The sequence below is a fragment of the Alosa alosa genome, chromosome 9 (genome assembly GCF_017589495.1).
Source record: "Alosa alosa isolate M-15738 ecotype Scorff River chromosome 9, AALO_Geno_1.1, whole genome shotgun sequence".
In the NCBI taxonomy this organism is placed as follows: Eukaryota; Metazoa; Chordata; class Actinopteri; order Clupeiformes; family Clupeidae; genus Alosa; species Alosa alosa.
This window is the reverse complement of record NC_063197.1, coordinates 20,887,209-20,902,824: the sequence shown is the minus strand read 5'-3', so window position 1 is coordinate 20,902,824 and position 15,616 is coordinate 20,887,209. Positions and strand designations below refer to the sequence as shown.

The 15,616-nt window shown below is 47.1% G+C and overlaps 1 protein-coding gene across 13 annotated transcripts in view; it reads right to left on the bottom strand.

Moving 5' to 3' along the window:
- Positions 1-200: 200 nt before the first annotated feature.
- herc2 (HECT and RLD domain containing E3 ubiquitin protein ligase 2) overlaps positions 201-15,616 on the bottom strand; it is a 70,453-nt gene continuing 55,037 nt past the window's right edge. For all 13 annotated transcript variants that reach the window (XM_048253512.1, XM_048253521.1, XM_048253520.1 and 10 more), the window contains 16 exons: positions 14,674-14,872; positions 13,502-13,716; positions 12,505-12,682; positions 11,628-11,789; positions 11,053-11,144; positions 10,748-10,887; positions 10,405-10,592; positions 9,836-10,033; positions 8,124-8,207; positions 6,677-6,818; positions 6,114-6,308; positions 5,684-5,796; positions 3,411-3,601; positions 2,320-2,425; positions 1,741-1,953; positions 201-1,310 (listed from right to left, as the gene is read on the bottom strand). In XM_048253512.1, the coding sequence (XP_048109469.1) occupies positions 1,038-1,310; positions 1,741-1,953; positions 2,320-2,425; positions 3,411-3,601; positions 5,684-5,796; positions 6,114-6,308; positions 6,677-6,818; positions 8,124-8,207; positions 9,836-10,033; positions 10,405-10,592; positions 10,748-10,887; positions 11,053-11,144; positions 11,628-11,789; positions 12,505-12,682; positions 13,502-13,716; positions 14,674-14,872 (2,689 nt within the window). In that variant the 3' untranslated portion in view covers positions 201-1,037. The remainder of the gene's footprint in view (positions 1,311-1,740; positions 1,954-2,319; positions 2,426-3,410; positions 3,602-5,683; positions 5,797-6,113; positions 6,309-6,676; positions 6,819-8,123; positions 8,208-9,835; positions 10,034-10,404; positions 10,593-10,747; positions 10,888-11,052; positions 11,145-11,627; positions 11,790-12,504; positions 12,683-13,501; positions 13,717-14,673; positions 14,873-15,616) is intronic.

Below are 15,616 nucleotides of genomic sequence, written 5' to 3'. Positions count from 1 at the left end.
AAATGTGCCTTTGACTCAATTTTCTTTCCCCCAGATTTGATATGAGGATTTTGATGTCTCAAATTCCTCTACATCAACAGTCACTCTTAATCCACTTCAAGAGAAGTCCACTTTGTGAATCAGATTATATTAAAGCGGCAATTGCGAGGCCAAAAAGAAAAAGAAATGCTCTTAAATGAGGCTCAGGGGGGGAACAAAGATGATTTTTTGGTTTAAATTTATTAACAGAAATGTATTTATTAACATTTATTATTACATGTGATTTAGACGCTTAATGAACGCATGGCACAATCATATTATATACATTCCATAAGGATGACAGTGCATACACCCTTGTCGTAGAGGGAGAGACAGGAGACAGTGATGGACAACCTAAAAACCAAGCCGAGGCCGAGTAGCCAATGGGCTCTGATTAAGTCGACTGAGAAACATCGACACCATATTTCTTAAAAAAAGTTCTTACAAAGAAACACTGCTATTGCAAAAAAATAAAACAAAACAAAATTTAATCGTAAACAAAAAGAAAACATTGTAACAATACTATTTCTTTTGTTGCACATTATGGTCAAAATACAATAGAACACACACACACAGTGCTTGGCCACGAGACGCGGCCTGTTGTTTGAATGACTTTAGCACGGTCATGAACGTAAAAACACCCAAAAACATGTACTGCCCAGTCCTCTCGTCTTTCACACCCCTAAATGAAGAACAAGATCTACAGGCTTGTGTTTTTTTCCTTTCTTTTGTTTCTTATTTGCCTTCTCTTCCTCTCTCCAGCTTATGGTGCTTTAAAAGCTAATTGCACATTAAAATGATACGTCTTATCTCTCTTCACATAGGAGTGGTGGTAGTGTGTACGGTACGAATGTGTATGTATTATTAATATGTGAGGAAAAGAAAGAAGAGAAAATGTCCATGAGTTTCTTTTACTTCCTTTTCGGTTTGTTCATTTGTTTGTGTTTTTTTATTACTATTATTATTTTTGCATGGCAGCTTCTTGATATGACCAAAACCCTGGGGTCGACGGTCACATTTCAGTGGCCAGTCAGGTAGTCCTGGGTGGAGTCCGAGGCAAAGGAGTCGGCGTCCTCGTTGTCCGAGTCCTCGCTGCTGTCGTCGGCCGCCGGCTCGCCGGTCAGGGCGATGCGGGCGTAGTCGTCCGTGTCGATGGACTTGCAGAAGTGAATGGCGTATTTGAGCTTCTCCTCCAGCACCTGCTTGCAGGAGTAGCGCGGCAGCTTGAGCAAGAAGAAGCAGGTGTACGACTCCGGCAGGAAGTGGTCAGGAGGGTTGTACTTGTCCAGGACCTGAACAGAAAAAGCAAAGTCATACATACTTCCACACATTCAAAACTGCTCTCCTTATGGTGGCCATGTCTGGAGAGGCTACAGGTTAGCAGGCCAAGCCTAGCAGATCAAAGGCACAAAGAGTGACATGACACGGTCATGAACTTTATAAACAAGCCGTAAACGTTTATGGCATAAGGCTTCTGTTATTAAGTGTCATTCGTTTTTTGTCATGACAAGTTAGGGTTAGGTTTAGGGTTAGGGTTCATGTGTCATGACAGTGTCATGTCACTCTTATGTAGATACCGTCAAGTAAAGTGCTACCCAACATTGTATGTGCTCATAGGTTATCAGCCATTCAGGGCTGTGTTTCACAAAAAAATAGTAGAACAAATGAAAAACCTTGATCAATCATGACATAAATAACAGGTTTATTTTTCCGACCACACACCTGCACAACGAAGTCTCGTCCGCGGAAGTCAGCGATGGTCCTGGGGAGACGCGTTCGGCCCCAGACAAAGCGAAGGAAGAGCGAGCGCTCCGTGTTGGAGAAGGACTCCATCACCTCCCAGAACCACTGGATGAGCGGCGCTGTTGGCTCCACACCCTTGTAGGTGGCCACCGACTTGAGCAGGTGCAGCGGAATATCTGGACTACCACACACCTGTGGACAGAGGGATGGAGGGGGAGAAAAAAGAACAAAGAGTCAGAAAAAACACAATATCAAAGAACAAGAGACAAGCTTGGTCAGTGATTTGCTTCAGCGTATTTAATAGCCAAGAGGTAGATGTAAACTGCATCTGAACTCTTCAAACTCTCCGTGAGATCCATAAAAGAGTGTCTGACGGTGACAGCTCGACAGCACGGCATGGAGTTTAAAAGTTCAGCGAATCCACCAAATTACAATCTGGACATGTTGAGCGAGAGTCGCAGATGGTCATCACTCGTGGGGGCTCTGAAAAGGCTAGCAGAGGGCTCTGAAGTGCCTATTTCTGAGTGTGTGGAGGAGTGTGTATGTGTGTGTGCTCACCATGGTCTCGAGCTCGTAGCCGGTGAAGAGGGAGAGGAGGGGCACAGGGACCACGCGGGCCATGCCCTCCCTCACGGCTGCCACCTGCTCATCAAACTCATGGAGCCTGCAGGGGAAACACACACAGGGGCACGACAGTCAGAGACAGACACACACACAAACACACAAGGCCATCAGAGACACAAACACACACACAGATACACATTCAAAAGGTGTGACAGTCTAGGCAGCAGTCTAGGCAGCACAAATAAATCACACATACAACCAAAGTGATGTTGGCACACAAATATCACATTCACACACACACACAGAAGCTGTCTCTAACGACAGACATAAAACCATGCATCCTCTTTATACAAAAATAGCAGTCATCCCTCAACCCAATCTGCACACTCTCTCTCTCTCTCTCTAAAACACAGACATGCTCTGTTTACTGACACTTTCACTCTTGTAAAAACACAGAACCCTTCAACACAGATACGCACACACTCAATCACTGACAGTACACACAGACATAAAGACAGACACGGTCACAGAACCTCTCTTCCACATCCAGCTCCTGAAATGAAATGAATAGATCGCTCCGAAAAAAAAACAAACCCTCAATCTCCACAGACCCTCAATGCTCAGCCCTGAACATGCTGTGTGTTAAACAGCAGTCGTAATGACCCTCAGAGGCTAATAATAACCCAGGAGCTCACTTTCAGCCACTCTACACTACTCCAGTCCCATCCACTCCACTCCCAAATAGGCACCAATCATCAGACAGCACACACACACACACACACACACACACACACACAGAGCTCATGAATGTCCCCTCATCTGTCTTACAGTCGGGACTAGCCAGTGGTTATGTGTGTGGTTGCTTGGTTGGGTGTGTGTGTGTTTGTGTGTGTGTGCATACTGTATGTATGTCTTTACCTGTAGTTTATGGTAAGGAGAACATAAGCTGTGTGTGTGTGTGGGTGGAAAGGAGCACCTAATCTAAAGTCTACTACTGATTGTAGCTTGGGATGGGTGTGTGTGTGTGTGTGTGTGTGTGTGTGTGTGTGTGTGTGTGTGTGTGTGTGTGTGTGCGCGCGCCTCACCTGTAGTTGATGGCGAGGCGCACATACTCAGCGCGGTTCTCCAGGCTGATGTGCGAGTGCTTGGAGCTGAGCTGCACCTCCTGACCGCAGGCGTTGGGTACAGTGAAGGGCAGAGGCATGGCCTCAAACTCCTCCGCCGACGCCTCGTTGTCCCGGATGTACATCAGTCCCGGGATGAAGTCCTTATCCACCTGTGGGACGGGAGAGAGGGAGCCACTTGAGAGTGAGGAGAACACATATGCACACATACAGTAGGATGGCTGGAAACCCACACTTTGACCATGTCAAATCTGGGCTCTGTGTTGGTGTGTGTGTGTGTGTGTGTGTGTGTGTGTGTGTGTGTGTGTGTGTGTGTGTGTACATAGATATAGGCTAGAAGTAATTTTAGTTTCCAAATTCCCATGCTTTTTAATCTTTGTATCCTTAAGGTTCTACGAGACAGCAACTTTTTTACTAGAGAGGGAGAGTGCTTTGCCAGTGAGTGTTTCTGGTTTTGGTTCGCCCACTATGACGGTAACATATCATCAAAGAACCCATTTGAATTTGTGTGTGTGTGTGTGTGTGTGTGTGTGTGTGTGTGTGTGTGCGCACGCGCATGTGTGTATAAGTTATTTTAGGCCCAAGTTTCCAAATTCCCATGCTTTTTAATTGTTGTATCCTTGAGGTTCTACAAGAACGCAGCTGTATTAATAGAGGGGGAGAGTGTTACCAGTGAGTGTTTCTGGTCAAATTTGGTTTTCCCAGTATGACGCTCACATATCATCAAAGAACCCATTTGAGTGTGTGTGTGTGTGTGTGTGTGTGTGTGTGTGTGTGTGAGAGAGACTGAAAGAAAGCCTGCTGCTCTCCCTCGGTAGTGTCTTGTGCTCGCTCCACTTCCTCAGTAACCTTTCTGATGACTTTGGGCAAGAGCGGGAGAACAACAGGCACTCTGTAAGCAGCAGACATCCTCCACCGTTAACCTCCGTCACAGCACACGTTTGAGCAACTCATGATTGGAGCGTGAATGCAGGAGTGTAGCTAAGCCAGGCTCAGACAACACAACACACACACACACACACCTTACAGCAAATCTATATTTTTGGAAAAAACAGGATCATATGTATATCTTTCCAGGGAAAACCAAAAACTGATCAAATCAAAAACGCTTCCCGGGTTGAAAAAGAGTTTGTTTGAGGTATTCTTTGGATGGGACCAGTTTTGACATTAAAAAACCCAATTCCAAGCCACTCACTTTTAAACAATGAAAAAGCCTTTATTGTAATGGCTTAGACATTTTAAACCATTAAAACTACTAATGTATTTTAGCATCAATCAGGGAGCAAAATGGGAGATTTACCCTGATATAATACGGTCATCTCTTTGTATAAAGAATTTAGAGCGATAGCTGTGATGGACGCTATTCACTCACAGTAGCAGAAACTAATTTATATCTGAATTTAAGAGTCAATCTACAGAGGGAACCGGGCTGGGATTATAAACATAACTGCCTCATGTTACAGTCTCCTCCTTAAAGCTACTTAAAAAGTACTACAAAGAAAAGGTCAGGTCACTGGACGTGACCTATAAAGGGGCGTGCAGCCACGGGACGATGCAAAGTATGCTATGTGTAGTATGTCTATAGGTTTTTATATAAGAGTTCACCCGACTTGGATAGTTACATAATCATAAACTACAAAGAGTCTTAATTCCCTTTTCTCCAGAAAGAAGAAGAAATGTATTTCTGAGAGAAGGCAAAAACCTACAGTACATCTTAGCCTGGTCCCTAATCCTTATCCAGGAATGGAAGAGTGTGGAATTTCTCTTTATGTAAAATCAATTGTATAATGGCATTTGAATGGCTTGGGATACCAACCAGTGCTTGGTTATACAGCACTTTAACACACTTCCTGGAGTTCATATTTTTTCAAGCCCTACAGGGAACCTGTTCCTGGGACTGATGGCCAGAGCCAGATGTACGAAAACATTAGCGTCTGTTTCAGATGTTAATTCCTCACTAAGAGCTTCTTAAAACATGGCTTGGAATGTAACAGACCCCGCACGTGAATGAAGGGGTGCGCCATGGCAAGTTGTGCTCTTCTCAATCTACATATATATATGCATTCATGGACAGGTCGAGGGAGAGTGGGACAATGACAATCTTACACCTTTTAAAAAGCCGGCGTAATCCATCCAGACTGGTTTTATCTGTGTTTAGAGGTCCATCCAGATTGGTTTTATATGTGTTTAGAGGTCCATCCAGATTGGTTTTATATGTGTTTAGAGGTCCTTACCTCACTGAGGTCAGCGATGGTCAGGTTCATCCCAGCCAGCTGCTTCCAGACGGGCTCAGCCAGGTACAGACTGAGAGGACTGCCTGTGCGGATGGCAATCCCAAGCAACACACCTGCGAGACACACACACACACACACACACACACACACACACATAGTAAATCAAATATATACGGTACTTAATTTAAAACAGGTGTTCCTGCTAGAGCAAGGTGCCAGCCCAAACTGAAAGTATTGGAGATTCCTTGGGAGTGAAGATCTTAAATATCTAAATCAAACAAATGTCATGTAGAGTAAATCCCTTTGCATTTTGGTAAGTATATGTGTGTGTAAATGCGCACAACTCAGCAGACAAAGTGCTCAAGTGCTCTACAAAACAGTTAGTTAGTTAGTTGTGAGTGTGAGTGTGAGTGTGTGCCCCTCAGCTCACCAAGGAAGCGGAACATGTTCATGTGCAAGGGGGACTTGGCAACGGGGTTGAGCAGGAAGCAGTCGCGGTTGGCGCCGGACTCGTCCCGACCATTGGGAGTGACGATGAGCAGGGGCGTCAGGCCGTTCTGCAGTTCCTCACACATCTCCGCGATGGACTCACTGTAGCCGCCACCGCAGTCGTCCACAGACTCACCTACACACACACACAGTGCCGACGGTTACAATCACAGGCATAGTAGATAACATTACAGCCAATTTAGCCTAGCTAGCGCTAGCGCTAGGGCTGTTGCTTGGCAGTGGTCTGTATTAGCTATGCAATCAAAACAGTGAAGCATGTAGAAGCAGTGTTTGTTTAGCTTAGATGCCAAATCAAGCAGTTTTTGATTGCAAGAGAGCGGGGAAAGCTTAAATTTGGGTAATAGGAAGATCATAAGGACAGGGTGGGCCATTTATCTGGCACAGAGGGAGGGTCATACTGATTGTAGCCATTACGTGTAATGATGCCAATCACTTTGAGTGGCACCCATGGTGCCAGTGATGGGGGTGGAGAGAGAGACCCACCTACGAACTTGACCTTCCAGACGCGATGTGGCAGCAGCAGGCTGTCGGGGCTGAAGGAGCTCATCTTAGCGCACATCTGACCAAACACGGACTTGGTGCCGTCTGGACCCGCCAGACCGCCTTTACTGCGAGAGCGCTTCACCTGAGGGGGGAGAGAGAGTGGGGGGAGAGAGGGAGGGAAGGAGGAAAGAGAGAATGAGGGATAGAAAGTGGAAGAGTGGGAGGGAGTATGAAAGAGAAAGAGAGAGAGAGAGAGGAGAGAGAGAAGGGAGAGAATGAGGGAGAGAGGAAGGGAGGGAGGGAGTACGAGGGAAGAGAAAGAAATTGCAGATAGGATGGAGGAAATAATGGAGAAAGGGAGGTGGGTGGGTGAAGCGAGAGAGTGAAAGGCAGAGAAGGGAGAGTGTTGAAAGGAGAGACAGAAAAAAAAAAATCAAAGAGAGAGAAAGCGAGAAAGACGGGGGAGGAAGAGGAAGTGAAAATGAGAGGCAGAGAGAGAGAGAGAGAGAGAGAGAGAGAGAGAGAGAGAGAGAGATGAGACTGAGAAAGACGCAACAAATACAGACAAGAGTGTACGGTTCTGGTTTCACATTCCCCCATATGCCACTGGGTACAGCGTGTATGGAGAGCCAATGAGTGGGAGCACTCAGCCATGATGGCACACTCACAAAGAGCAGATACACATCCATCCATCCATCCATCCATCCATCCACACACACACTCTTCCCCCGCTCCGTTCCTCCAGGGCCCCACAGCTGGCCTGAGAACAGATGCGTCTCTGGGGGGGTGGGGGGTCTGAGGATTAGCGGGACCCCCTGCTAGCCGCAGCAGAGGAGCGAGACACTCATCCACACCGACGTGGCGTGGAAGAAAGCAGACGCGCACTCGCAGCACAGAGCAGAGCAGACGCGCTGCAGACAGACATACAGACACACAGATGCGGAGAGACAGAGAAAGAAAAGAGAGAGAAAGAAGAGAGAGAGACAGAGAGAGAGAGAGAGAGAGAGAGAGTGTCTGGGGGATGAGTGCTGTGGCTATCAGATGAGACACAGGCAATCTGGCATCTGCTTCCACGTGCTCTCAAAATAACAATGAGCAGTGGAGCCTCAGCCTCAGGCTCAACACACACACACACACACACACACACAGCCTACTATTACAGTCTTCAAGAGCGCTCCACTTGTGTCTGTGTGTGCTTTTGTGTGTGTATGTTTGCTTATGTGTGTGCGGGATGTGAGCAAGCATATTTGTTTGTGAGAGTTGTGTGTGTCAGTGAATTTTCATATGCGAGTAGACATATCTGTAAATCATATATTGAATTTGTTATTTCTACTGTGTTCTAGTGTGTTTGTTGAGAGTGTGTGTGTGTGTGTGTGTGTGTGTGTGTGTGTGTGTGTGTGTGTGTGTGTGTGTGTGTGTGTGTATATATATATATATATCTATCTACCTGTATCCTGTTGAGCTCCACCACTGGCCCATGTTGTCGGTCTCGTACCATGGTTGCCTGCACCACCTTCCGGAAGGCGGCCTCCTACAACACAGAGACACAGACAGAGAGATGTTAACAGAGGACAACAGACTGGGAGGTCAGAGAACCAGACCAGGGGGGTCAAGGTAGTTTAGTGTGTTTCGCTCAGGATGTAAGAGTATGTCTGCTAGGGCTGCACGATATTAAGAAAACATGCTATATGCGATAACATTATTGAGTACTGCGATAACGACATAACTTGCGATATTTAAATATACTGCTGTGTTCTCCACAATTCTTAAAACACATTTTTTGAAACCTTCCACCCTTTTCTCCATTCTCAAACTACATTCACAGAATGTCTGACAGTTCTTGCAAAATAAAACACTCACCTCAAAAGTTTTACTTATGCTCAGAACCAAACAGTGTCAGAGTACCGATCCAGTATATGATTCAAGTGTTCCCTTAATTTTTTTGAGCAGTATATTTAATGTTTTTCTCCATTCTGCTTGCTGCTAGCATAGACTGTAGGGTTGGGGGGGGGGGGGATAAATGTATAATTACAGAAATAAATGTATAATTTTCTACATAAACTATTAATTATTAAATTATTATGTAGCCTAGGCTATATGGCCTGATGAAAGTGGACAGCTGAGAGACCTACTGACTAGGCTATCGAAGTTGTGTGGAAGATCTGCTCCAAGAAAATCCTCGTAAAAGACGGATAGACAGCCAATCTGAACACTTGTGCACCAACCAGAGGAATATTCCACATTGCCAGCCTTCGATGGGCCTAGCAAAAAAGCTACTTAAGCTATATCGCGGCAGTCATCTCAGTCTGTAACCTTATGCGCTGCGCATCCCACGTTATTAGGCTACCGGCATGCCGACTACGAGGGCAGCGGAAAGTGAAAGTAATTGGGCTGCAATCGCACAGTCCAGGCTAAGAAGTAGGCTAAACAACTTTTACAAACAAATCCTGATTACCTCTCTGCTGCTGTCTGGGGCTTTTGCTAAATGCAAATCATGAAATACAAGCCTTACAGTGAAAGACAGATATCTTCTGATATAATGATAATGAAAGAAATTGTTTATTTTAACACGGTGGAGAAGGAAGCATTTGACGCTGTGTTTGTAACGCGTCATCCTTCATAAAACCAAAATATTCCCATAGAACAGACGTGCTTTTCCTTTTAGTCACCAATTCCTCTTCCCCCAAGTGTAGCTACCTCGCTCGACTCACTATCTTCAGCTATCACGACTTAGCTCCCGCCTCAACACCTAAAACACCACACACCTAAACTGGTAGGGGACGAGCTTCTAGGGCAGCATGACGGCATCGGTTTGGTAACATATGTTGACATTGAGAATGTGAATACACCATAGACTGTATGGAATGCACACGGCACAGAAAATGTATCGAAATTTATCGAAAATGAAGTAATCTTTGCGGTATGTCCATCGCAAGTGTTGATATCACGATAACGATAGATTTTAGATATATCGTGCAGCCCTAATACCTGTGTGTGTGTGTGTGTGTGTGTGTGAGAGAGAGTCTGAGGAAGGGTCTATGAGTGTGTGTCTGCATGTGTGTGTGCATGCGTGTCTATGAGAGAAAAGTGTGCATGTCTCTCTGAAGAGGTATGTGTAGGTGTGTGTGTGTGTGTGTGTGTGTGAGAGAGAGTCCTGACCTTGCCCTGTGAGATGAGGATACCCCTGAGCGTGTCGAAGCCAACTGAGGGCCCGTGTATGGTCTGTCCGAGCCGTCCCTCCAGGTCGAACATGGGGATGCAGGGGCAGAAGAGCTCAGAGATGTGGTGTAGCAGTAGCAGGCGGTTACGCAGCGCCATGATGGGGATCTCCTGCAGGTGGTTGTACTCCATGGGGATCTGTACACACACACACACAGAAACAGAAATAAATTAACAAACAAACAAACAAATAAACAAATAAAAACATAAGAACACAGAAACAAACACACACACATGAAATTAATTTGACTAAAGGGATTTATCCATGCATCACTGAAATGCTCTCTTCTTGACCACTAGTCTGGGCCTTAACTTTGCAGGTAGTTTTGTCTGTAAACGACTGGCTTTACCTGTGCAGGTAGTCTCATCGTTAAATGACTGGCTTTACCGGTGCAGGTACAGTAGTCTCATTGTTAAATGACTGGCTTTTACCTGTGCAGGTAGTCTCATCGTTAAATGACTGGCTTTTACCAGTGCAGGTAGTCTCATCGTTAAATGACTGGCCTTACCTGTGCAGGTAGTTTGCCGGCGTTGGTGGGTTTGCTGGTGGACCAGGCCAGAGTGTGGGCAGAGCCACAGGCCACCCTGTTGATCTTCTTGCCCTGCAGCGCAGCGACCAGCCGCGGCCTCTGGATGGCGTTGGTGGTGCCGTCACCCAGCTGACCCTCATCATTGTCCCCCCATGTGTACACCTCTCCTGGACAGACACAAACCGCAACCTCATCACATCACTCTCAAGTTCTGCTATATAAATAAACTTGGCCAATGGAGTGTTTAAATGCAGCAGAAGGCAAGAGGAGCCTTGAGTCGGTTGAGGTTTAATTTTGGGTGAGGAGCTCTGAAAGGTCTTACCGTCCTCAGTGCAACAGACGCAGTGGAGGGAGCCGGTTGCTATGGCGATGACCTTTCTGCCCTGCAAGCCCTGGACCTGTCGCGGTCGCCGGACGTGATCGTCTGAGCCGTGGCCCAGCCTGTGGTAGTCGCCTTTTCCCCTGTAGACACAAACACACACAGACAGACAGACAAACACACAAAGACAGACACACACACACAGCAAGAGATCAGGGCGAGCTGCCAAAGACAGATCTAGCAGCTGCAGAAAGGGAAAACTCAGAGGGGGTGGCATGTCGGGGGGTCGAGGTGAGGTGAGCACTCACCAGGTGTAGACGGCTCCAGATTTGGTCAGAGCCACGGAGAACTGAGAGCCACATTCCACCTTCGTCACTCCAAGTCCTGTCAGAGAGTCAATCTGAGAGAGAGAGAGAGAGAGAAAGAGAAAGAGAAAGAGAGAGAGAGAGATTGACACATAGAATAAACGCAAGAGAGAGGGAGAGATAAACAGACAAAGACAGAGTGAGAACAACAGAGAGAGAGAGAGAGAGAGAGAGAGAGAGAGAGAGAGAGAGAGAGAGAGAGAGAGAGAGAGAGAGAGAGAGAGAGAGAGAGAGAGAGAGAGAGAGAACATGACAAATGGCCAAGGGGAGAATGGTAGTGATGAAAGAGGGATGACAGAGAGAAAAAAGAGAAGGGGCACATAAGGCCCTTTGCACATAATAAAAAGAGAACAGCAAGATGAAAGATCAGGAGAGCAATAATGAGGCAATAAGAAGAAAAGATGAAAAGGAGAGGAGAGGACACTTGATCTTCCCTGACCTGACAGACAGACTGCCCTTTCCATCCTCACAGATGAGAAGAGACACACACACACACACACACAGACAGACTCCCTTACCTTCATGGGCACCTTGCAGCCGTCGCTGCCCCCCCGACCCAGTTTGCCGTAGTCCCCGTCTCCCCAGGACCACACCATGTCATCGTCGGTCAGACACAGCGTCTGGGCATCCCCACTGCCACAAGCCACGTCAATCACCCGGTGGCCCTGCAGCGCATCCACCTACACACACACACACACACACACACACACACACACACACACACAGGCAGACAGATGGACAGACACGAAAAAAAACACATGCGATAAATATTTGCATATTTAATAGTCCAACAAGCTGACTACAAAAACACACACTGATACTAATGCTGTGGTGTCAAAGCTGACTTACATATCTCCCTAAGTTCTCTGCTGAGACTACTGATCTACAAAGGAGTTTTGTTTGTGTGTGTGTGTGTGTGTGTGTGTGTGTGTATGCAGGTGGCAGTGTGTGTCTATGCATGTGCCATTGTGTCTATGTGAGAGTGTGAGTCTGTGTGTGTGTGTGTGTGTGTGTGAGCCGGTGTCTATGTGAGAGTGGGAGTCTGTGTGTGTGTGTGTGTCTGTGTTTGTCTGTGTGTCAAGGTCCCTGTTCTTCCACTTCCCAGAGGCAGCTGGAGTGAAAAGGCCATGGCACAGGCAGCAAATGCCACAACCTCCTCCCTGCTAACAAGGCTACAGGGACTGAGTGAAGACACCTGCGCTCTCTCACACACACAGACAAGAAGTGCATATAAGTCTAGCCTGCCCATATAAGTTCAGTGTGTGTGTGTGTGCGTGTGTGTGCGTGTGTGTGAGTGTGTGCGTATCAGTGTGCTCTCATACATACATGATCAACAATGACAAAAAGGACAAGCAAGGTCCCCACCCCCGCCTCCCCCACCACACCCACACACACCAGTTTGGGTTTGAGCTGGTCCTCGCTGTCTCCGTGGCCCAGGCGTCCATAGCGGCCCTTGCCCCAGGTGTAGAGCTCTCCGCTGGCCGTGATGCAGGCGCTGTGGGCCCCTCCAGCCGCGATGTCCACCACCTCCACCCCACGCAGAGACTCAATCACACGCGGACGGTCACATGGACTACAAGAGAGAGAGAATGGGAGGAGGAGAGAGACAAAGAGGGAGAGAGAGAGAGAGAGAAAGAAAATGGGAGGGAGAGAGAGAGAGAGAGACAAAGATGTAAGGGATGAGTATATTGGGTATAAGGGAGTTAAAGGAGAAAAGAAGGAACAAAGGAGATGTAAGGTGAACGCGACGGAGAAATAATTTTCTCATCACACCCCTTTCTTCATGGCCAGAAAAAATAATTTCCAAATCACATCCACTTGAACAGTAGAGGCAAGGGTGCCACCTGCAGGCTACCAGAGGTATTGCAACATCCATTCAACGTATACAGTACTCGCAAACCCGATAAGAATATCCCAGTGGGCTTATTCAGTCTATGACACCCACGCAAATGCCAATGCATATAGCCACGCAAGGAGGGTTTGCCGCAAGTTCCATGTGTTTCCATTGGAGGCGGATCATCTGCATAGCTAGCATTGACTAGGAGAAGGCACTTCTAAACATGCGAGTCTTACATTGTCAAGCATTAACTTGCCTTTTGTGCTCATCTCAGGAACACCATATGACAATGAACACCCGGCTGTTATAGCCTATAATAATGTGTGTGACATTCATCATCGTCAGTAACCACAAGTTGGTGTGCCTTGGCATTTTGGTGACCTTTGGTGTGCCTTAGCTCCAGAAAGGTTGAGAACCTCTGGCCTAATTTATCTTGTTCCGTTTCCTTGTCAGATCCTTGGCACTACCACCCAGATGACCATGTAAGCGTCCTGCTCTTAGGTAAGAACTGCCCCCTCTGTCCATCCCAGAGTAATTAATTGGTTGTTTGCCCACCTCCTGTTGCCGTGGCCCAGCTTGCCGTCCTCGGCCTCGCCCCAGGAGTACACCTCTCCCTCAGAGGAGAGCGCCAGGCAGTGCTTGCCGCCGGAGTTGACGGCCACCTTGCGGATGAAGACGTGCTGGATGGACTCCAGCAGGGTGGGCGTGGAGACCGACTCGGTGCCCCCGATGCCCAGGCGGCCGCCCGCACCGTAGCCCGTGGCGTAGAGCTGAGGGGGAACGTGGAGGGGTTCATCAGGATGGGGGGAGACTTAAACAACTCACATGCAGCACACACACACGCGCACACACACACACACACACACACACACACGCACACGCACACGCGCACACGCACACGCACGCGCACGCACACGCACACGCGCACGCACACGCACACGCAGCACACACACACACACACACACACACACACACACACTTTTACATATGCACAAATACTATATACTCCTAGTCATGAAGTCAGAATGTCAGCCTTTACAGTCTATCAGATTAGAAACATCTTCATTATAATTGTAAAACTATCAGTCTGCAGAGTAACCTGTTGCATAAGGGGACACGAGTTATGAAAAAGACTTGACATTGTCACAAATATTAACCCACAAACACACACACACACACACACACTTCCTCACAGTGTGCTGACAGGCAGAAACAATGTCACCTTCCTACAGGTATCTAAAGTCAGTAGTGTGTCCTCATGCAAAATATGCACAAGCACATCAAAAGTTTCCTCTTCAATGATAAATGACGTGCCATGCGCACATATATTCATATTCATACACACATAGACTTTATACCTCCCTCATCTTGCCATAACAGTGTATCTCTGTGCATTGTGTACGTTTCCTCTCTCTGTATCTTTGTGCATTGTGTACGTTCCCTCTCTCTGTATCTCTGTGCATTGTGTACATTCCCTCTCTCTGTATCTCTGTACATTGTGCGCGTTCCCTCTCTTTGTATCTCTGTGCATTGTGTACATTCCCTCTCTCTGTATCTCTGTGCATTGTGTAGGTTCCCTCTCTCTGTATCTCTGTACATTGTGCGCGTTCCCTCTCTTTGTATCTCTGTGCATTGTGTACATTCCCTCTCTCTGTATCTCTGTGCATTGTGTAGGTTCCCTCTCTCTGTATCTCTGTACATTGTGCCAATGTTATCTCTCTGCCCACCTTGCCGTCGGCGGTGACGGCGAACAGGGTCTGCTCGCCCCCGATGAGCTGCACGGGCCGCAGGGTGGCCAGCGCCTCGGTGGGCGTGGGCACCTTCACCTTGGCCCCCTCGATGCCCCCCAGCTGCCCCCGGTGGTTGTGACCCCAGCCATAGATGGTGCCACTGCCGCCTGCTGACAGTGTCCAGTCGTCCGGGCGCCTGTGGTGAAGGACAGCACGTGGTCGTGATATAGCAAACACGGGATGTCGAGGGGAACTGGAGGATATGACATACACTCTCTAGCCTGGATTCAGCCACAGCTACCCTCAACTAGTCAAAAGTAGCAGGACTCTCCGTTAGACTTTGGTAGTTTCACAGCACCAGAGCAGAACTGTAGCCTATTTGAGTACACGGCAGTCTTCAGTGAGGCATTTCTTCATACAATCTTCAAATTGTTCATGTTGTTCAAATTGTTGTTGTCATGAGTATTTTAGTCAGAGTTATTAAACTTTTACTGACATTCATACCTAGCTATCTGCTACACCAGAGTGAATAAAGTAAAACTGTAAGACATTTATATATACACTGTGCTTAGTCTTCAGTAATAGATCTCTATGTCCCATGCTGACTTGAGTGTTTACTGTTAAAGATCTACTGCGGCGGTGTTTCTCAAACTTTTTTTCTGGGGACCCACTTTTTAAAAATGACAGACTATCGCGACCCAACTCTTTCCTAAGCTATATAAGGTATAAGGAACCAATGAGCTAGACAACAAATTCCCATTATGTTATTGTGTAGCTTAGTACCCTGGGAGTGAGACAGCTATAAGTTAGTGTCTTGAGAGTGAGACAGTTGTCTGCGTGACTTTCTGAGTCACTCCTTAGAGCAGTGGTTCTCAAACGTTTTCTTTCATTCCCCACTTTGATCAAGGGGGCATTCTCAAGCCCCACCTGTCCCTCATCG